Source organism: Pinus tabuliformis, chromosome 5_2 (genome assembly GCF_031772625.1).
Source record: "Pinus tabuliformis cultivar Carrire ecotype Pingquan chromosome 5_2, CPIR1, whole genome shotgun sequence".
NCBI lineage: Eukaryota > Viridiplantae > Streptophyta > Pinopsida > Pinales > Pinaceae > Pinus > Pinus tabuliformis.
The window spans coordinates 841,610,858-841,632,023 of record NC_142306.1 but is presented as its reverse complement, the minus strand read 5'-3'; the positions used below and the strand labels follow the sequence as shown (position 1 = coordinate 841,632,023).

Sequence of the window (21,166 nt, the reverse complement as noted above, 5' to 3'; positions counted from 1 at the left end):
GCAAGATTGGCCTCAACCAAAAAAATTGAAGAGTTTGAAGGGATTCTTGGGCCTCACTGGCTACTATCAAAAAATCATTCGCAATTATGGTCGCATTGCTAGACCCCTCACTAATATTCTCATGAAAAATTCATTTCTCTGGACTGATGCAGCTCAGAAGGCCTTCCCCGCTCTCAAACATGCCATGTGCTCCACTCCCGTATTGGCCTTATCATACTTCACCAAATATTTTTTGATTGAATGCGATGCTTCTAGAACTGGTATTGACGATGTATTAATGCAAGCAGGTAGACCATTGGCTTTCACCAGCCAACAACTCAGTGGAAAACATCTGGGTCAATCTACTTATGAGAAAGAAATGATGTCCATCTTACATGCAGTAGACATCTGGTGACCATACTTGTTGGGACGACGTTTCCAAATCCTCACGGACCATTAAAGCCTAAAATATTTTCTAGGGTAGCGTTTATCGTCACCACAACAAAATAAATGGCTTGCCAAAACGTTGGGATATGATTATGAGATAATTTACAAGAAAGGGCGTGACAATGTAGTGGCTGATACTTTATCACACCAATTTGAGGATGAGAGCACTCTGTTATCAATCTCTCTACCCATACCAGATTAGATTGAAGAGACCCACAAGGAATGGTTCTCCCACCCCTCTCTTTCCCAATTCATTAATAACTTAAGAGAAGATATTAATTCCTCAACATACTACTCTTGGAAGGATGATGTTCTTCACTACAAGGATCGAGTAGTTATATCACCGACCTCCACCCTCAAAACCCGTATCTTGGACGAGCTACTCTCATCTCCAATTGTAGGACATTCAAGCTTTTAGAAGACTTATGCTCGTGCACACCATTCTTTCTTTTGGACTAGCATGAAAAATGACATTCTTACTTTTGTAGCTAAATGTGATGTGTGCCAACGCAACGAAGTGGAAACAATTTAGTTACCAGGGACCTTACAACCATTGCCACTCCCTGCCTCTGTTTGGATGGATGTTTCTATGGATTTCATCATTGGTCTCCCAAATTTAGGAAATAAATCAGTCATCGTGGTGGTTGTGGACAAAATTTCTAAATATGCTCATTTTTGCGCTCCACCACATCCATTTACCCCCACTTTGGCGATGCAAGTTTTGTTGGACCAGATATTCAAACTACATGGCATGCCGACTTCCATTGTGTCTAATCACAAACCCACTCTCACCAACAAATTTTGGCAGGAACTTTTCAAGCTACAAGGCATGCAACTCCAACTAGGTACTGATTATCATCCCCAAACCAACAGTCAAACATAAGTAGTCAACAAATGTTTGGAGACATATTTGAGGTGCTTCACTTCAGAAAGGTAGCATCAATGGGTATAGTGGATACCTTTAACTAAATGGTGGTATACTACTAAATATCATGAAGTCACCAAGATGACTCCATATGAGGCAGTGTATGGCCAACTCCGACCTTCACCTATTTCTCATATCCCTGGATGTTCTAAAGTATAGGCAGTTGATTAACTCCTACAAAACTGTGTCACCATGATAACTCATCTCAAAGATAATCAATATCAAGCTCAGAACTGAATGAAGCAACAGGCAGAACAACATCGTTCTGAGTGCACATTTCAAGAAGGGGATCATGTATCCTTGCGACTCCAACCATATAAGAAAACATCTCTCAAAGAAAAGGGTTGTAAGAAACTAGAACCAAAATTCTATGGGCCTTATTAGATACTTCAGCGCATAGGAGCAGTTTCCTACAAACTAGCCTTACCACCTACTTCAAAAATCCATTCGGTCTTCCATGTATCATGCCTTAAGAAAGTGCGGGGAACAATTGCAGAGTTCAAACAAGTCTACCCAAATTGGATGAGGAAGGCTCACTTTGGCTTCAACCAGAAAATGTCCTCGATACTCGTGAAAGACATCTCCACGACCACATGATCAATTAAGTCCTCATTAAGTGGAAAGACACCTCTTCAGAAGATGCGACTTGGGAACCAACCACTATTCTTCAGCAATTTCCACAACTTCAGCTTTGAGGACAAGGCTGCTTTTGATGGGGGGGGCATGTTAGGGTCCAACCCTAACCCGTTTATTTATGTAATACGCCCAATGGGCCAAGTTAGAGTCATAGTTAGTTAGAGACTCAATAAATTCCGCATTAATAATTGTAACTGGTTGACCCGCATTAGAGAAAAGGGACCATAGTTAGTTGTAAATGGGCCATAGTTAATAAATAAAGTGGTTAACCCATGTTAGGCAAGAGACCACTAGTAGTTAGGGTTTTGTATGTCATTTAGCTATAAATAGTCTTAGTTAGTAAGGGAAAGATCATCAAGTTAGATGTCTCATGGGTTGGTATTGGTGAGGTCCATATTTGAAATTCATGTGGAAGGATTAAATGTTCAAATCGATAGGTTTTGTTGTTCCTTGGCTATGAAAGACCCAACACAACTAGAGACCAATAGACTTCATTTGTTCCTTGGCTATAGAGGAACCATGTGTTGCTACTAAAGTGGATATGAGGAAAATCATAATAGCTAAAGGGAATTTGACAACACTCTTCTAAAATTGATTCAAAGAGGGATTGTTGGTGAAGTTGAATTGCTATATAAATGAATTTACTTCTAGCATAAACAAATAACTACAAGAGTATTTTGCAATGGGATCAATAGGCTTTTGACTCCACCAGTTTGCAAAAAGGAAATATCACGGTAACTATCAAGTTTGTGATTCTTGGGGTAGGTTGATTTGCAACTAGATATTCATTGATTGCAATTATGAGAGTTTGAAGGAGGCTTATTCCTTCACACTATAAACCCACACGCCCTGTTTGGCCCTATCATCCAATAAAGATTTTGGTTCCCCTCTTTCTTTTTCAATTAAATTCTTTTTTCATTATTCATTATCATTATGATATCTGGAATTTATATATGTGTTTTTATGTTGACTAAATTTTGACTTTGTCGATTAAATTTTATACCATAACATAATCATAATATTCTAACTATTAAAAAAAATACATTTTTTTTTTAAAATTACATAACTGTGTAAAAAATAAAAAAAGTTATTCCATCTCTTTAAATTGTTATAATGATTTTATTATTTTAAATTACAACATGAATTAATTAATATATCATTTATACAAATCAAATTGTATATTTATTATAATTATTTTAAAATATAAATATTATAATAAATAATTTAAATATAAAACATAAATTTTATTCTTTTAAGTTCTATACCAGACTTACATTTAATTTAATAAAGCATAATAATATAATGTAAAGCACGAGCTAATAAATAAAATTAATAAACTTTACTATTTATATCTTAATATATTTTACTCACCTCTACTTTCATAGCCAACCATTAGATACAAATATTTCAATCTCTATTTATGTTTCAATCTATTTCAGTCATATCCATTGTATCATTAACCATGAAGACCACTTCGGAAAAAATGGAATCTTGTTATGGAGACCTGGTCCGTAGATACATACTAACGCAGGTTACCAACGATAAAATACTAGATAATCATATATATATATATATCTTTCGAAATGGACACAAAAATCAATATTCATAAACAGTACGTTTCGAAATGGACACACATTCAATAATGCTCTGTCCTTCCTTCTCCAAAGTCAAGAATGGCCATTCGTTCATAATCATTCGATGCTTTTGTGAGGTCCCTCCGTTGCACGCTGTCCAAGTCCGAGTTGCTTCACAGCTGTTCTGTTCCAGTGCGAATTTCTTTGGAAATTACCGTGGACCCCAGGTGAACAAGAACCCCAAGACAAATTATTAATAATGGTTGCCTACTCCGGGATGCATTCACCTCGACAGTCAGTCTGCGTAGCCTTGGCCCAATTTGAGCTAGAGGAGAAATCCTAATTTTGCTGGTGGTTTAGCTGTTGGAGCAGCGATCTGAATATTGCATTGCCAGTGTGATTTGGGGTTTGTTTGTTTATTTTGGTTTGTGAAGCAATGGCCGAAAGTATTGCTACTGGATGTGCAGCCAATGTCTTGAGCGAAGGTTTGTGCAGACTCTGGAACAAAGTTATTGAAAAAGTGAAAATGGTCTATTATTTGCCTCTGGCTGTTGACCAGATGAAAAGAGATGTCCAGGATGTGGACAATAAAATGCATGATATAAAAACGGAGCTCCATCAAGCGCAACAGAGCCCTAAAAGAACAGTTAAGGCTTGGCTGGACGAGGCGGAAGCGTTAAAAGAACGTTCTGACTCTATTGGCGTTGAGTACGAGACTTACCAGCAACACAAAAATTGCATCGGTTGCTGTCCCAAGTGCCTCCACCGCTATAGGATCAGCAAAGATGTAAGAGAGTGCAATCGGAATGTTTCTGGACTCCTCTCAAAGAGGGCGCAGAGCGATTTTCCGAGCAGCGGGCAATACGGGGACCCTACTCCGCACACCCAGATACCGATTCCGATCTCCGAAACATGTAATGTTGCAGAAGCAAAGCAATCTGAACAGAGGGATTTTGTGGAGAGATTGTTAACCGATAGCAACATTCAAAGAATTGGTATCATCGGCATGGGGGGTGTTGGCAAATCGCGGCTGCTTGACACCATCAACAACAGCGAGAAGGTAAAGACTTCATTTGACCTTATTATTAAGTTAACTGTTTCCAGAAACGATATCTCAGCTCTGCAAAAGTGTGTCGCCGAAAGATTAAGGTTGGGACAACTTCCAGATTATCCGGAAGGCCGAAGAGATAAGTTGCGCAACGGTTTAAAGGATAGAAGATATCTTCTACTCTTGGACGATATGTGGGCGGCCGACGCGTGGACGAGAGATAGGCTTCAAGACTTGGGTGTGTCGTTGGAGGACAAAACTTGTAAATTTGTTCTCACCACGCGGGATAGAGAAGTGTGTGCAAGAATGGATGTGCAAGAGATTACAAAAGTGGAACCCCTGTTGGAAGAGGAGGGTTGGCAGCTGTTTCGTAGCAGAGCATTTGGAAATGAAGATGGAAATGTTCCACAGGATATAGAGCCAGTAGCCAGGAGATTCGCACAGGAGTGCAAGGGTTTGCCCCTCGCCATAAATGTAGTCGCTGCTGCTGTGTCACACCATACTACTCTCAATGAGTGGGAGGTTGCATTAGATCAGATGCAAAGCGTCAGTGAGGCGTTTTATGATGTGCACGTCGGAGTGGACGAACAGCTATTTAAACGTCTCAGATGGAGCTACGATGTTCTACCACATCGTTTAAAGACTTGTTTTCTATATTTTGCAGCTTACCCAGAAGATCAAGAAATCGAGGTCTCAGAAGTCATAGACATGTGGATCTGTGAAGGTCTGGTGGAAGAAAGTGGACACAGCTACTTGCATGACATTGGGGATTTGCATATCAAACAGCTAGCGGGTCGTTGTCTGATAGAGGTGGTAAGTCATGGTTATGGCGGAAGGATTGGGTGTGTTAAAATACACGATATCCTTCGGGATATGGCAATCCGCATTGCTGCGGAGAAAGAGCAGAGGTGTTGTTTTAAAGCCGGACAGAGCCTGAAAAGTTTCAACTTCGAGGAAGTCGTCAGCAAGGACTGTGTAAAACTGTCATTGATGAGAAATGATCTACACTCCCTGCCCACAACTTTCCCATGCCGGTCCCTCTCGGTTCTCCTATTAAATGGGAATACTGGTATTGAAGAAGTTCCGGAAAGGTTCTTGTCCGACTTGTCCTCACTGAAGGTCCTCGATCTTAGTGAGACTAGCATAACGTCTCTGCCGCCTTCTATCGGGAACCTGAAACACCTGGTCTCCCTCCAACTAAGTAGATGCCGGAACCTACGTGAATTGCCGGAAGCTATTGGCGACCTGAATGAGCTACAATTCTTGGATGTTAGTTCGTGTAGAGGATTACGGTGCCTTCCTGAGAGGATCACTGAACTCAAACGTCTGAGGGTTCTCAAAATTTCAACGTGCAAGCAGTTGACGCATCTTCCGCGTGGGATCAAGGAATTGATTTCACTGGAAATATTGACGATGTGGAGAACCAGGATTGTATTGGATTTCGAGAAGGACGCAAATGCGGAAGGAGCGTCTGCTTGTTTAAAGGATCTGCAAACTCTGAGGCGTCTCAGGGTTTTCAGTGCAAAAATAAAATCATCAGCTAAGGAGGGGGTTTTCGGAAATTGGTCAAACATGAGACAGCTGAGTTTGCAATTTAATGGTGGAGGTCTTAATTACCGTCCGCAATGTGGAGATGGTCATAATTACCTTCCGCAAGACATGCAGGTGATGAAAGATATGGAAAGCTTCTGTCTCCTGAATTGCGATGTGGAGCGAGTGCCTCACTTCCCAAAGCTCGAATCCCTTTATGTAGATGCATGGAACCAGTTGAAAGAGCTCCCCACTGAGTTGCCATGTTTGACATGTCTATACATAGAGTTCTGCCCTAAGTTGGAGGAGTTGGAATTGGGGAACCGTTTTCCAAAGCTGGAGAGTTTAAGTCTTAGTTGCTTAAAGTCGTTGGAGTGTGTGGGGGCAGTGGGAGCAGCAAGTGGATGTGGAAGTGGAGGGTTGGGAGAAGGGGCGTCACCGTTACCCCCCATGCTCAAGTCTGTACAGGTACAGGGATGTCCGAAATTGAAGAGATTGCGTGGGGGATGGGATAAGTTAAATCATCTAGAAGAAATAAGATGTCAGAGAAACTGGTGGGATGAAATCCTCCAATGGGAGGATCCCAACATGAAAACATTACTTGCAAATAAATGTAAATTTCAGTGAGTGCATGAAATGTAGTGTGAGTGGTGTCACTCGCTGATTTTTAGCTGTTGCTTTACGTGTGTGAGGAATTGAGGAGATTGCGTGGGGATGATTTGCACTGGCCCCATATGGGAACAAAGAATAAAGATAAAAGTGATGTTAATAGAGAATAAAAATAAAAGTCATGTATTTGTATTTGGGCAGGAGAATTTAGTGTGTATCATTTATTTTTTAGAATTTCTCGAGAAATTTGCAGATTAAAAAACTTTAGTTTTGGTTAATACCTTCGTGTGAACACATGCCAACAAAGAATAAAGATAAAAGTCATGTATTTCGTAGGGAGATTTTAGAATTTCTAGAAAAATATGCAGATTACAAATATTTTGGTTAATAATATATATGGTTTATATTACTTAGTACGCATGATTTTATTGCTCGGTAAATAGGTTTATATATTATTTTGTATGATTCTTTTGCGTGGTATGCAACTTATAATTACAATAAGAATAATAAAAAGATAAACAAAATTATTATTTTTATTTAAATTTAATATTAAAGTAATATTATTAAAATTATATAGTTTTTTTAATTGAATTTTTTTAAAGTTTTTATGGGACTATTTTTTTAGAAAAAAAAGCTGTATATTATATATAGAAAAAACATGTACATTATGGAGAAATAGACAATATTTCCAGCCAATAGGGAAATGGATGGAGCCCTACATGTGACAGAAACTTTCCAGAAGATACATATTTGTTTGATAGATCAAGTATGAGGATTGATAGTAGCAACTGATTCTAATGCAGAGAGATATTAAAACAAAAACATAATGCTTGGACATATGACCGAAATAATAAGAACGGGATCATGAAAACTACCAGAATAGGGGTGACACTATATACCCTGCATGGAGAAAGGCTGAATAAAGTATGTGATGGATTCTACAGTGATGCTCAGATGCCACATACCACATGGAGATTGCAAACCTTTCTTTGATAGCTCGTCCGCCACCTCATTTTGCAAACGCTTTATATGTGAGATAGGGAAGAGTGAAGGCTTCCATAATGTTGAAATCTTGCCCAACCATCCAGATAGATTGTCGTTTTTTATAGATTGTTTTCTGGTTACATGCTCTATGATGATTTTGGAGTCACTAAAGATTTGAATTGGGCCAATATCCAAAAAAGAGCAGAAGATGAGAAGACCATGTAGAGCCATGGCCTCAGCTTTGTTGTTAGTCCCTAGGCCACCATTCCAAAAGATAAAATATTGCTGGTCCTTTGCAATGCAGATGTAAACACCACAAGCACATCGGCCATCTTTTGCAGCACCGTCAAAATGAGCCCGCAGGAGGATATGCTGTTGAAGGGTTGTTGCACTAGACTGAGACTTCAATTGTTGGGGAATATATGGGAGGATTGATAAATAATAGGAGATGATTTTGTCGAATATGTGCCCGAATTCCACCTTGCAATTTTGAAATATCCTTTTGTTTCACCATTTCCAAACGAACCAGTAGACAATAAGTGGAATATGCCGCCAAGTGATTTTCTGGGAACCTCACCATTTGAATGCATCCATAATGGAGGAGCGAGATATGACAGAAAATCCAAAATGTGTAGCCAGCTGCTTCCATAGGATCTGTGTGAGGTGGCAGTTAAGAAAAATGTGCATGTTGTCTTCTGTTTCAGATAGACAGATTGAGCATATAGCTGGCCCGTGCCAGTTCCTTTTCTGTAGATTTGACCATGTAAGATTTTTATTATGAAATACTAGCCATGAAAAAAGTATAATTTTTAGTGGACAACCTGATTTCTAGAAAGTGTTTGGAAATATTTTCCGGGAAGGCTCCTTTTGATCTTCAATTAAGGAGAGATATATATCTCTGACTAAAACATTGGTCCTGCCTCTCTTAACCTGCCAGACAATGTTGTCGCTTTCCTCTGTTTTAAATATCCCAACATGCTTCATATCCCAGATAGTCTTGTTCCATTGTGCAGCCAATGTTTCATCGAGGCCCAGCTCCATAGCCGATTTCCATCTAGGAATAGCTCCCTGCCATCCTTGAATGACTTGTGCCCAGTAGAATAAACCTTTTTGTTGAAGGAACATAAGAAGTTGTTGAGGGATAGGGGACTCCATCTCAACACCCATGATAGAATCAATGCCAATTAGAATGTTGTTTCCTGTTTGAAATTTCCATACCAGATTCCTGAAGAAGAAATGAAGAACCTTTTGGAAGCTCCTCCAAATAGCCGACCCTTGTGCAGGACCCAAAGATCTGTTCCTGTACCAATATATGACATCTCTATTCCCAAGATATTTCATCTTAATAGCGTTACTCCATATATTGTCTCCAAAGACCGCTCTCCATAGAGATTTACATAAAAGGGCCAAACCAAAATCATGTCTAAAGAATGTCTTAAGAGAGCACTTCATCCAAAATCTTTTGGAAAATTTTAGATTGATTTTGACAAAAAATAATTAAACTCATTAAAACTTAATTTTAATAAAATATTATATTTTTATTATTTTTAATATAATAATATATTTCAATAAAAATAGAATTCAAATTCAATGTTTTATATTGTTGTTTCAATAATTTGTGTTGTTTAAATTGGTTTTTTTGCTGCATATATGGATTTAGCACCCTCAAAAACTTCTGGGGGCACTTGGATTGTTAAGAGTTCACCGATCAAACTTGTGATTTCAATGAATCTAGTAAGATTCTAAACAAATTGGATCAGAGATTAGACAAGAAAACTTTCCAAAAATTCACACTTAAAAACTACTCATATAGAAAGATATTAATTTGGACAAGTTTAAATAGAATTATGCACAATTATTAGAGTAACTAATGTTTAACTTAATAATAAACAATATAAGATTTAATATTTTGATAAACCATGTTTTTTTTAGAAATTAAATTCACTTTACATAATCTACACACATAAAATATTTAATACTAGTTTTATTAATAGTTTTAGTTTTCTAATGATAAATTTGGATTTCCATATTATTTAAAGATTAACTTTATATTTAGTATTAAAAAAAAAAATCTGATTTTTCAAATTGATTAAGCATTTATAAAACAAAAATTTCATACAAAAAACTAGTGTTTTTTTTTCAACTTTACTCTTAAAAATCTCTTCCCCTTGCATCAATTACACTTTATTTGTTTTTTCTTCTTATGGAATTCTTTGCATTCAAAGTAACTGATAGAATACACCATGAAATTTAAGCAATTCTTTATACACACAATGCTTGGAACATTAATATTTGAAGTTTCAACTTCTCCTTCTCCGCTTATATATATATATATATATATATATATAAAAGCTTTCTCATTCTCTTATGACTTTCCCCTCACAAGGAAACTCATGTATTACATAAAAATCTAGGTCATTAGGAGGAAACCATAAAAGTAAATTCCTTTGAAGTGCTTATGTACCAACAAATGAACTCTGTGAACCCTCTTTTCTCTCAATTCAATAGAGGGAATACTTTTCTTAAAGCTTGATTAGATCCACCTTACCAACTAATTTCTCAAGGTAAATAAAATTCTCCCTTGGTGGGACCAATTTCTAGTTGATTTCTCAACATAATTTTCCCTCTCCCTTAGTGGGATCAATTCCTTCAATTGCTAGAGCAACTCAAAGAGAGAACATATGGCTTTAAGGAAAAAGAAAATTTAGGGAGGTAGGCCAACATATTGAGCAAAGAGAGAAATCTAAGTGTAGAAACTAGCTAAAAGTTTGCGGTAAGTAATTAATGGTGATTGTAGATACTAAATCTCAACATATAATTGCTAGTAAGTACCTATGAGCTATTGGAATTCACTAATTAAGAATGGAAAAATGGTTTTCTAAACCAAACTATCATAAATACAATTATCCATTCTCAATTATCACAAATTCCTGATTAGCCACATCTATCCTTTTACAAATCAACTAAATGACATCCTAACTGCTTAACAATAAAGTTTCTTATAGATATATTATAGGAAAATATTATGATTTTTTTTTATTTTAAGAAAACCAACTTCCTTTAGTAAATGGAGTTGACCTAAGAAGGTCAAAATGATTTAACTAGGAGATGCTCCCGCATTAGAATCACAAGGAAGAAAATAATTGCTCATGAGATCCTCAACACTTATGCCAAACTTGCAAATCTCTGATGTTGTCATCCAATTGGCATCTTCGACTGGTTGATTCTTCCATTTAACCAAATGCTAAAATATTATTTATCTATCATTCACTTGGTTACTCTTTTCTCCAACATTCCTTCAATCTCTTTTTGAAATGCACTTGGAAATTGTTTCTTCCATTTGTTGGTATGATATTCATCACCTATAGGATTATATATTGTAATATTCTATTTCTTGTTGAATGGATATAAATCTACAACATTGAAAATTAGAGAAATCCCAATATCACTTGGGAGTTCTAATTCATACGCATTAGAAGAAAAATTTCTTAAAATCATACATGGATCAGATTTATTAAGTTTTAATTTATTGTATGTCCCTCTAGGAAAATTTTCCTTCTTGAGATACACCATTGCTAAGTCATATACTTCAAAGTTCAATTGTCTCCTTTTTATGTCTACTCTTTTTTTTTATACTTATCGTTGTTCTTATATAACTGATGCTTGACCCTTTACTGCAACCCTTGCATGCTTGCTACAAAGTCTTTACCATCAACACTTCTTAACTCATGCTTTCCCACATTCCTCAACTCATAAATTCCTCTCAGATGCATTCCATATACTATCTAAAATGTACTCATTCTTGTTCTTTTATTGGGTGAATCATTGTAAGCAAACATAGCTTGAGAAAGTACTTGATCCCACTACTTTCGGTGCTCACTTACCAAACTACTCAAAATATTTCCCAAACTCCTATTTACCAATTAAGACTTCTCGTTTGTCTATGGGTTGTAAGATGATTTGAAATTCAAGTTAGTTCCTAGTTTCTTCCACAAAGTTCTCTAAAAATGGCCTACAAATCTTATATCTCTATTTGAAATAGATGCTCCTAGGTAAGCCATGCAATGCCACAATTTCTTTAAAGAATAAATTTGCAACACTTGTTGCATTGATAATTTTTGTACAAGCTATAAAGTATTCCAACTTTGAAAAGTTGTCCACGACAACAGAAATAAAACAGTTGCCCCTTTGGGTTTGAGGCAATCCCAAAACAAAATACGTACTCATGAAGTCCCAAGGCCTCCTTAAAATTAGAAATGATTAATATAACCATGTATTGTGACTTATTCCTTTAGCCTATTGACATACTCTACATCTCTCAACAAATCTCTTTGCACCACCTTACATAGCTAGTCAAAAATAAAATAATTTAATAAAGAAAATGTATTTTCCTAACCAAAATGTCTTGAAAGTCCTCCACTGTGTTTCTCCTTTATCAAATTGCCTCTGATTGAGAATTTTGGTATGCAAAGCTTATCATCCTTAAATAACAACCCTTACCAACCGATATAAATTAACTACTAAGTTTCTTTCATGCTAATTGGATCTTCACATGCTGCATATGCTTCCTTGAAATTTATATAATATTTGTACATTTCTTTTAGCTCATAAAAACCCAAAACATTAATTTAAAATTATTTTATATTTAAATTAATTCTACTCAATGCACTACCTACTTGATTTGATGAACCACTTGTGTGTTTAATAACAAATGTAAAATTATGCAGAAATTCTACCCATTTAGCATGTTTTCGATTCAATTTTCGATAGCTTTTGATACAATATAGAACATGGTTTCCAGTGTATAGAACAAATTATTTGGGCATAAGATAGTCTCCATTTATTCAAATCTTGAATTATAGCATAAATTTTTTTTATCATAAGAGGAATATTTATGTTTTTCTTCACTTAATTTTTTACTAAATTAAGTAATTGGTTTTCCCTCTTGACTCAAATTAGCTTCGATAGTGCTTCAATAGTAGTCCTACTTGCATCTATCTCAACTTGAAATATTTATTGAAGTTTGATAAGGATGAAACAAGCTCTTCTATGGTCTTTTATTTCAACAATTTAAAATTCTTGCTAGCTACTACATTCAATTTAAATGGTTGATTTCTTTTCTTGATAGTCTCTATGATAGGAGCACAAATGCTACTAAAATTATTGATAATTTTTCATAAAAACAGGATAGACCATCAAAGCTTCTCACTTCAAGGAAACTCTTTGGAACAAGCCAATTAATAATGACTTTAAATTTTTACTGATCCATCTTTAAACCCTCTTCAGAAATTACAAATCCTAAATATACCAATTTCATTTCATAAAACTACATTTCTTTAACTTAATTAAAAATTTCTCTCTCTACAAGATATTCAATACTAATTTAAGATGTCTCAAACGCTCCTCCTTTGTTTGATTTCATATCAAGATATCATCTAAATAAACAACAACAAGTTTACTAGTGAAGTCCTTCAAAATCCCATTCATTAGCCTCACAAAAATACTAGGGGCATTAGCAAGACCCAAAGGCATAACTGACCACTCATATAACCCATGATTTGTTTTGAAGTTTTTTTCCACTCATCCCCTTCTCTAATCCTAATCTGATGGTATCTGCTCTTTAGATCAATCTTAGAAAAATAGTTGGCACTACTTAAAAAGTCAATTAGGTCATTAGTGTATGGAAGTAGAAATCTACACTTGATTGTTAATTTTCTTATGGCTTTGGAATATGTTGACATTGCGATCAACGCCCTCCAAATTTTTCCTGCCCCTAAATTTTGGAGCTTATTGAGGATCTTATGATCGATTTTTTATGGTCACTTCAAGGTAGATTGATGACTTGCTAAGCATTCAAGTCTTCTTCTCAGTTCATAAGTGTTAAAGTCACTTGCTTACACATGCTTAGTTCTCGATAAACCCTTACATGCACTTTTTAAATGAAAGCATAGATAGGCACTACACATACCATAAGGATAATGCACTATGAAAACTATGTCGACAGTTAGTACATACTCTCCATTGATAGTCTCACTCTCACTTTGGGTTGCAATTGTCTCATCATTCTAGTGATTTTTGTCAACTGTCACTTTGGCACACCTTTGTTTTTCAAGTGTCATTTTCTCTTTCGTGACTATCATTTTTTCTTGATTTTACTTTAATAAGTGGCTTTTTCATGTTACCTTCATTTTGGCAAGTTTTTCTTTCGCTTTATTTAGCTTTTTCAAGTGTCATTTTTACGTTTTCTTACTATCACAAGTGTTGCTTCTAACTATGTTCACTCTTGTATGTGTCGCACCTTTGCACATCACTATAGGAAAATCTAGCACAATCTTCTACATTAGATGGTCCTATATATCATAAGAATATGTGTTAGACACATTCCTATAACTTAGTGCACTTTCTAGTCGCAGTCGACCCTTGTATCACAATGTGTGTTCTAAGTGTCGTAATGTGGCGTTTCAACTATCACACTTAGAAATAAGTGTCGCTTTGTTTTCATTTCATGGTGTGATTGTTTTCTAGGAGTCCTATGCATTTCCCTAGCTTGTATATATGGCATTTTTTGTGTGATCCATGTTTGAGTCTCGTTCAGATGCTCTTCCTTCTCTTACTCTATTGGTCCCACACTTAGCCATTTTGTAGCTCTTCTTCATCCTCCCGCCCAGTGAAAGTTATGAAAGCATCAATCCTTAGTGAGGTAATGAGATAACCCAACCTCATTCATGAAATACCACCTTCCCATACTTCCACACTAAGCCTCTCTTGATGTCAGCTCCTTTAATTGCAAGTTGAGGACCTTCAAAGAAGAGTCACCTAACCCTTGTTACATGCACTGACTCATTACACTCAGATATGAGAAATTTTACCTTGTATATAACATGGAGCATTTTTAGTGATCCTCTGTAAAAGGAAACTATGCCACAAGGCCTTCTCCCCCTTATAATGCAGTGAACACCTTTAAGGCAAAGAGACCTCTCCTTCTTTTTCTTACCTTAGCCAAATGCACAATCTCCTCTTCCAATGAGCCTTCCTCAGTGCAGGGCATGTTTCTAGTGGAAATTAAAGCACTAGATAAACAAAATGTGTTAGCATAGGGTGCAAGGAAAATTTCTAGTGGATAGTTAGCCACTGGAGAAGCAAGTTGTGCTAGCCCGTAGTCCTCCCTCTTAAGTATAACGCATGGTGCAGTTGCAGTGCCTCATCTTTCTCCCACTGCTGACTACAATCCCTAACTGTACCCAATACTTGCTTTGCCTGCCTTCCTTGGTGTAGGTTGCATTTCTATTGGAAAATTAGCCACTGGCGAAGAAAAATTAACTCTTCCCAGAGTCTTACTCTCAGTCATAATGCATGTCACAGTTTTAGTAAGCAATCCATCAAACCTTGTCCATTAGACTCTATCACTGTACCAAGACTGAGTCCTTCCCTGCCTCCTGAGCACATGTTGGAGTTCTAGTCCTTAGTCAGGGCCTCCCTTAGTCACTGTGAAGCTCAATTGCGCTATCACTGTGTCCTACTCCCTTAAGCCTAGCACATGACGCAATTTTAGTCAACAAGCTCATCACATTGGCTCTTGCACTTGCCCACTGCACTGGACCCTAAAGAGCCCCTCCTCATAGTGCATGGTGTAGTTCTAATGAGAATTTGTGCTTTCCCTCAGCCACTACTGACCTTAACTGCGCCACCCTAAAAAAGCCTTCATCTTTCAATCCTTTCGCAGGCCCATCATAAGCGACTTCTTTCATGAGAAAGGTAGGGGTAGAGTAGATGATTATAAGACTGATCCTGCCTTGTCTTGACTGAATTTCATTGGCAAGTGTACCATCTCAACATGATAAGGTGATGCTCAATAAAAATACTAAGGAGTATGGTGGCATGAAGTGTGGATGGGAGAAAGTGTGGAGAATTTTGGGAAGGATATGTGCAGCCATGAGGTTGCATGAGAAATGGAGTGGGGAGGCCCTCGTCCCTGCAAAAATCATGCTCTCTTGCTGACATTGTTGTTGTGTTGACGCATTGGTAGAATTTGTGCTCTCCCTACTCTAGCGGGGTGAATGGACAATGTTGGGAGAGAAGCCTGACACCCCCAGAATCAATATTGATCGTTGATCGACTATTTCTGCTTGCTAACTTTGACTTTATGGGGGCTAGTGTTGGCTTATTCACTTTGCTAGTTTACCCCTAGAAGTCTCTTCCTGGACCTAGCAGTCTTAGAGTTAGTGGTGATCCGCCTGCGATTTGATCGTATATTAGTTGTTTCCATTCATTGTAGAGGTGGACTCCTTTTGCTTAGCCTTTACCTATTTTTTTCCAAAGAACTAGTCTCCGCAACCACAACCTATGTATTTTGCATTTAGCCCTTTTGAGCCTTACATGGGCCCTTTTATTATGTTAACGGTTTTGCACCATTGGTCACACCTCTATGCAAGGTTACCAAAATCTAACCCCAAAGGTTGGAGCTTCCCGATTTTGGATTTTCTGTTTAATTACAATTCTTTAAAGGTTATGGGATTTCGGGGTTCGATCCCTTATTGTTGTCATCTGCCTGGTCTCAAATTATCCACTAGAACCCATGCCTAGCACTAAGGATGGATCCCCCTTTAACCTACCACATCCCCTTTGTGTCGTATTGCTAATATTTCGGGTTCCACCCACTGGGATGAACTAGTCAATAAGGCTTGTTCGACCCTCTATTTATTGGTTGTCACTCTGTCCATTGCCACAGTCTCATGACACACTACAACCTAACATCATCGCTAATTGAATTCTCTAGGATGATTCCTCCGAGATAACGTCACCTTCGTGTCAGTCCTTCCACGTGTCGACCTTTGAGTGGTGACACTTGACATTTGGAAAAGGGCCATTTGGGTGCCCAAAAATTCCATATTTTCATGCCACGTGTCCACCTCCTATTGGCTAAATCTAACATCATAGTGCTTTTTTGTATGGGCCAATCATGAGCCACCACCTTTCTTCTATTGGAGGAGAGAGAAAGGGTCATTCGAGGCTTGTTTTTCAACCTTTTCCTTTGTTAATTTTCTTTTGACATAACCATCCTTTTTCTTTGTTATTTCACCAAAATCCTCTAGGATGACTCCCCTCTCTTTCGTTACGCCTTTATTTTTCTTCTGGATTTTCCTACTGGGCTCACTGTTTGTGGGCTTAGTTGTGGTAGTGGGCCTCCTATTAAATTTTACCATTGGATGGATTACAATTGTTGTATCTTGGTGTTAATAGCTCCATGATTTTCTTTGGGTGCTAACTTTAATCCGTCGGGGTAAACATTCAAACTATCACAATCAGGTGGGCTCCACCCATTCTGTTCCATGCTAATGCTACAACTATTGCGTAATTATTGAAATATCTGGGGTGAACCCTCCAAGGTATGTTCGTCGGGATGACGTCATCTCGATCCTTCTCTCCTGGTCGCATAGAATTGGGCTTTTAAATGCTTTCGTCGGGGTACTTCCTCTGGGTAGGTTCCACTTGTGGCCAATAGAATTGCTTCCCACTACTAATATGTCAGCCACGTTTGCCCAGAGCTTCGCTTATAGGTTCCACGAGCCTTTCCACTGAGTTTGGTACTTAATCCAACTTCGGTGATGTGCCAAAGGCTGACTCAAACACCTTTCAACCATGCAATGCCTTGACTTTTGGTGACCAGCTTTGATTGACTCTATCTCACGATCTAAGAGGCCATTTTCAAACTTTTGCATTCCATTGGAAAGATCTTCCATATCACTTTTTGGCTAAGTGAGTCTAATGTGGTATTTGATCTCATCTTCTACCATAAAATGGCTTCAAACTCTATTATTATTTGTACTAGTCCTCTTGATCTCTTCTTTAAATTCCCCCTTGAATACGCCTCGACCTTGCTTTGCATTTTTCAATCCCATTTTGTTTTCTATGGAGTTTTCACTCCCTCCCTATATATTAGAAAAAATATCCTCTATTATATGAAAGAATAAAAGGGAGGATGGGGAAGGTACAATTTCGGCTCCAACTAGGGACAATGCCTTGCTGACAAGGCACTGAGAACTTGCAAACTAGTATCCTTCTTGGGCATGGATTCAAAAATATATTATCTGTAAAACTAGAAAATCTCCTCAAAACTTTACTTGCTAGAAGTATTCTGCTTATAAAAACTGAAACGCAAAACTATAAATGCTAAAAACTAGAAATTAAATGCTCACATAGTGAGATTATTTATGTACAACTCCTACTTCTCCTACTCATGTACAGGGGTTAATCCACTCTAGTGAAGTCAACCTTCCAATCATACCATCCCAACATCCGAGTATTGAACATTATGCCACTATGCCCTTGGAAGTCAAAATTAAAACATGAATGCACCACATGGAAACCTCTGAAAAAAAATTGGCACATACCTCAGAACTGATGTATGTTGTTGACCAAAGAAAGATGCCATGTAGGTAGCTATTGGGTCATAAAATAGATGGGAGAAAAATTTGGCCACTTCATCTTCTTGAACAGTTTTTGACATGAATGTTTTTGTATAAGGCAGTGACAAACATTACTTGGCTCTTCAACTTTAGTCTCTTCTTGAAAGATTTGTTGTTTGTAATCTTCTCCCCACTTTCTTGTAAGAAAATCCTTTTGAAAATATGAAACAATATCGTCCTCCTTTAAATATTATGAATCATAAATCAGAGAGTCTTCATCAACTTTATTACTAGCTTCTTGAACTTCAAAAATAGAGATAGTCAATACATGCTTGTCGTTAGTGTTCAAATTTTAATTTGTTTCAATGGTTTCCTCTGTCACACATACTGTGTTCGACTCCATTCAACCATCAACCAGTGTAGAGAAATTCCAATGCCACCACACTGAATCACGTCTTCCGATCCTGATGGGTGAAAGGTAATGCCATAGAAGAAGGGCTAATTCCAAAAATGGGGCAATTTAAGCAGTTAGAGGGAGAAAACGATATGTGAATTGGCAGGTAACCATGGGAGGAATACAATGGCAGAGGCGTGGCCAGATCATCAACACACAACAGACCCAGATAATGGAGCCTGAGTCCACCTTAGGAAATCAGAGGAATCATCAATGGAGATATTTTGTTTTATCAATTATGACACCTCATGTTTTTCATCTTTTGCAAATATTTAATTTCAATAAGGAATCAAAATATGCTAGGTGACCATTAGGACAACTAGGCTATTCACATGCTCAAATAGTTGGGAAGTTTAGACAATTGTAGTATTCAGGGTATTTTTGTAACTGTTTGTTTGGACTCTCTCCCTATAAAAGGGAACAAGAACTCAGTAGTAGGGGTTCAATTTCCTATTTCGAAGGCTGTAATTTTTTTGCAAATTTCAAAAGTTTGGGCTTGTGAGATTTATTTCATTCTTGAATATTAATGGAGAAGTTTTTGGTGATTCCAAGCATTGGGATATGTAGTATGCGTTCTACCTCTGTGTGTCATTTCATGTGTATTTTTCTTATTCATAAATTGTGTAATTGTAATTGTTGGATTCACTCTTAAGTCACATATTTACTTATGTTATGTGATAGCAGATGGTACCTGTGAGATTTCATATTTAGCTATGTTATGATATAACATATAGTACCTATGAGATATTAAGTTGAAAGCCTTTAAATGTGCTCCATAATTTCTACACCTCACATCAAGGGAATTTTGAGGTCTAAAATGGCCCCCCTAAGAAAAATGTACAACAAAAATAGACATTATAAGAACCAAAAGGATTCAATATGATGATGTCAACCACAAGGACGATTCACCATTTTTGGAGTCAAAAAATAAAAATAATAAAATAATAAAAATACTTTTTCAACTCGTATTTTAAATTATCTCCCTAAGATTTTACTCAAATTTTGAGTGGGAGTAATCATTGGATGCAACATTGAATTACTCATCCAACGAGTACCCATGTTGCATACTTACGATGGACCCTGTTACACGAAAAATGAGAAATACATGAAAGCACATTATTGCAATCACATTTTTCATGCATTTCTCATTTTTTTTGTAGAAAGGTCCATCGAAAGTATGCAACATGGGTACTCCTTGGATGAGGAATCAACTTCTGCATCCAACGAGTGTTTCCGCTCAAAATTTGAGTAAACCCATAAGGATATAAGTCGAAAATACGAGTTGAAAAAATAGTTTTTTTTTTTTTCATTTTTCCCTCTAAAAGTTGATGATGTATTCTTATCTTATTTTATTATTTCCATAATTATTTTATAATTTCCATAAGAAACCCATTTTATAACTTAAAATTTCCCTAATGTTTCCTTTATCTTTTCATGATTCTACTGGGATTTAGTGTATAGTAATTATGTGCCTATCCAACACTCTGCACTGAGTTTCTTTCTTATATTTCTTCTTTCCCACTTTACTGCAATAACCAATCCAGATACATTCTCTATGTGTATGCCTATTCAATGTCTTATATGGAGCTACAATGTTCTACCAGGTCGTTTAAATACTTGTATTTTATATTTTGTACCTTATCTCGAAGATAAAGTAATCAAGATATTAGAAGTCATAGACATGTGGATCTCTATAGGCCTAGTGAAAGAAAGTGGAGACAACTACTTGCATGAAATTGGGAACAGTTATATCAAACACCTAGTGGGTCGTTGTCTATTTAAGGCAGTAAGTCATGGTAGTGGTGGAAATATTTAGTGTGTTAAAATACATGATATCCTTCCCGATTTGGTAATCTACATTGCTGCAGAGAAAGAGAAGAGGTTTTTCTTTAAAGCCAGACAGAGCTTGAAAAGTTTTAATTTCAATGAAGTCATCAGCAAGGATGATGTAAAATTGTCATTGATGATAAATGATCTATGGTCCCTGCCCACAACGTTTCCATGCTTATCCCTCTTGGTTCTCATATTAAACGAGAATGGTGGTATTAAAGAAGTTCCAGAAAGGTTCTTATGCAACTTGTCCTCACTGAAGGTCCTCGATCTTATTAAGACTAGCATAACGTGTTTTTCGCCTTGTATTGGGAATCTGAAACACCTCGCCTCTCTCCAACTACACTACACAGGCATCTGCGAATTGCCGGAAGCTATTGGCGACCTAAATGAGATACAATTCTTGAATGTTAGTTGGTGTCGTCAATTATGGTGCCTTCCTTAGAGGATAACTAAACTGAAACGTCTGAGGGTCCTCCACATAGACTGGTGCGACAAGTTGGGGCATCTTTGTTAGGATATTACGACACATAGGAAATATTTAAGTCTAACGTGGTCTAATGTATAGTTAGGTAAAATGTATTTCTTTAATATGTACCTTTTGTAACTTACAACCTGACGGTCACAATATGCTCTAGACATGAAGTGGTCTGATGGTTCATTCTCTCCTCAGTATTACTGACACTTGATTCATTGCTTAACACTAGATCGGTCCATAATCTCTATTTAAAGAGCAGGGAGGGT

General features: G+C 37.0%; 1 protein-coding gene across 1 annotated transcript in view; it reads left to right on the top strand.

Moving 5' to 3' along the window:
• Positions 1 to 3,997: 3,997 nt before the first annotated feature.
• LOC149161944 (disease resistance protein UNI-like) overlaps positions 3,998 to 21,166 on the top strand; it is a 109,783-nt gene continuing 92,614 nt past the window's right edge. The window contains exon 1 of the mRNA XM_089435050.1: positions 3,998 to 6,752. Within this exon, the coding sequence (XP_089291176.1) occupies positions 3,998 to 6,752 (2,755 nt within the window). The remainder of the gene's footprint in view (positions 6,753 to 21,166) is intronic.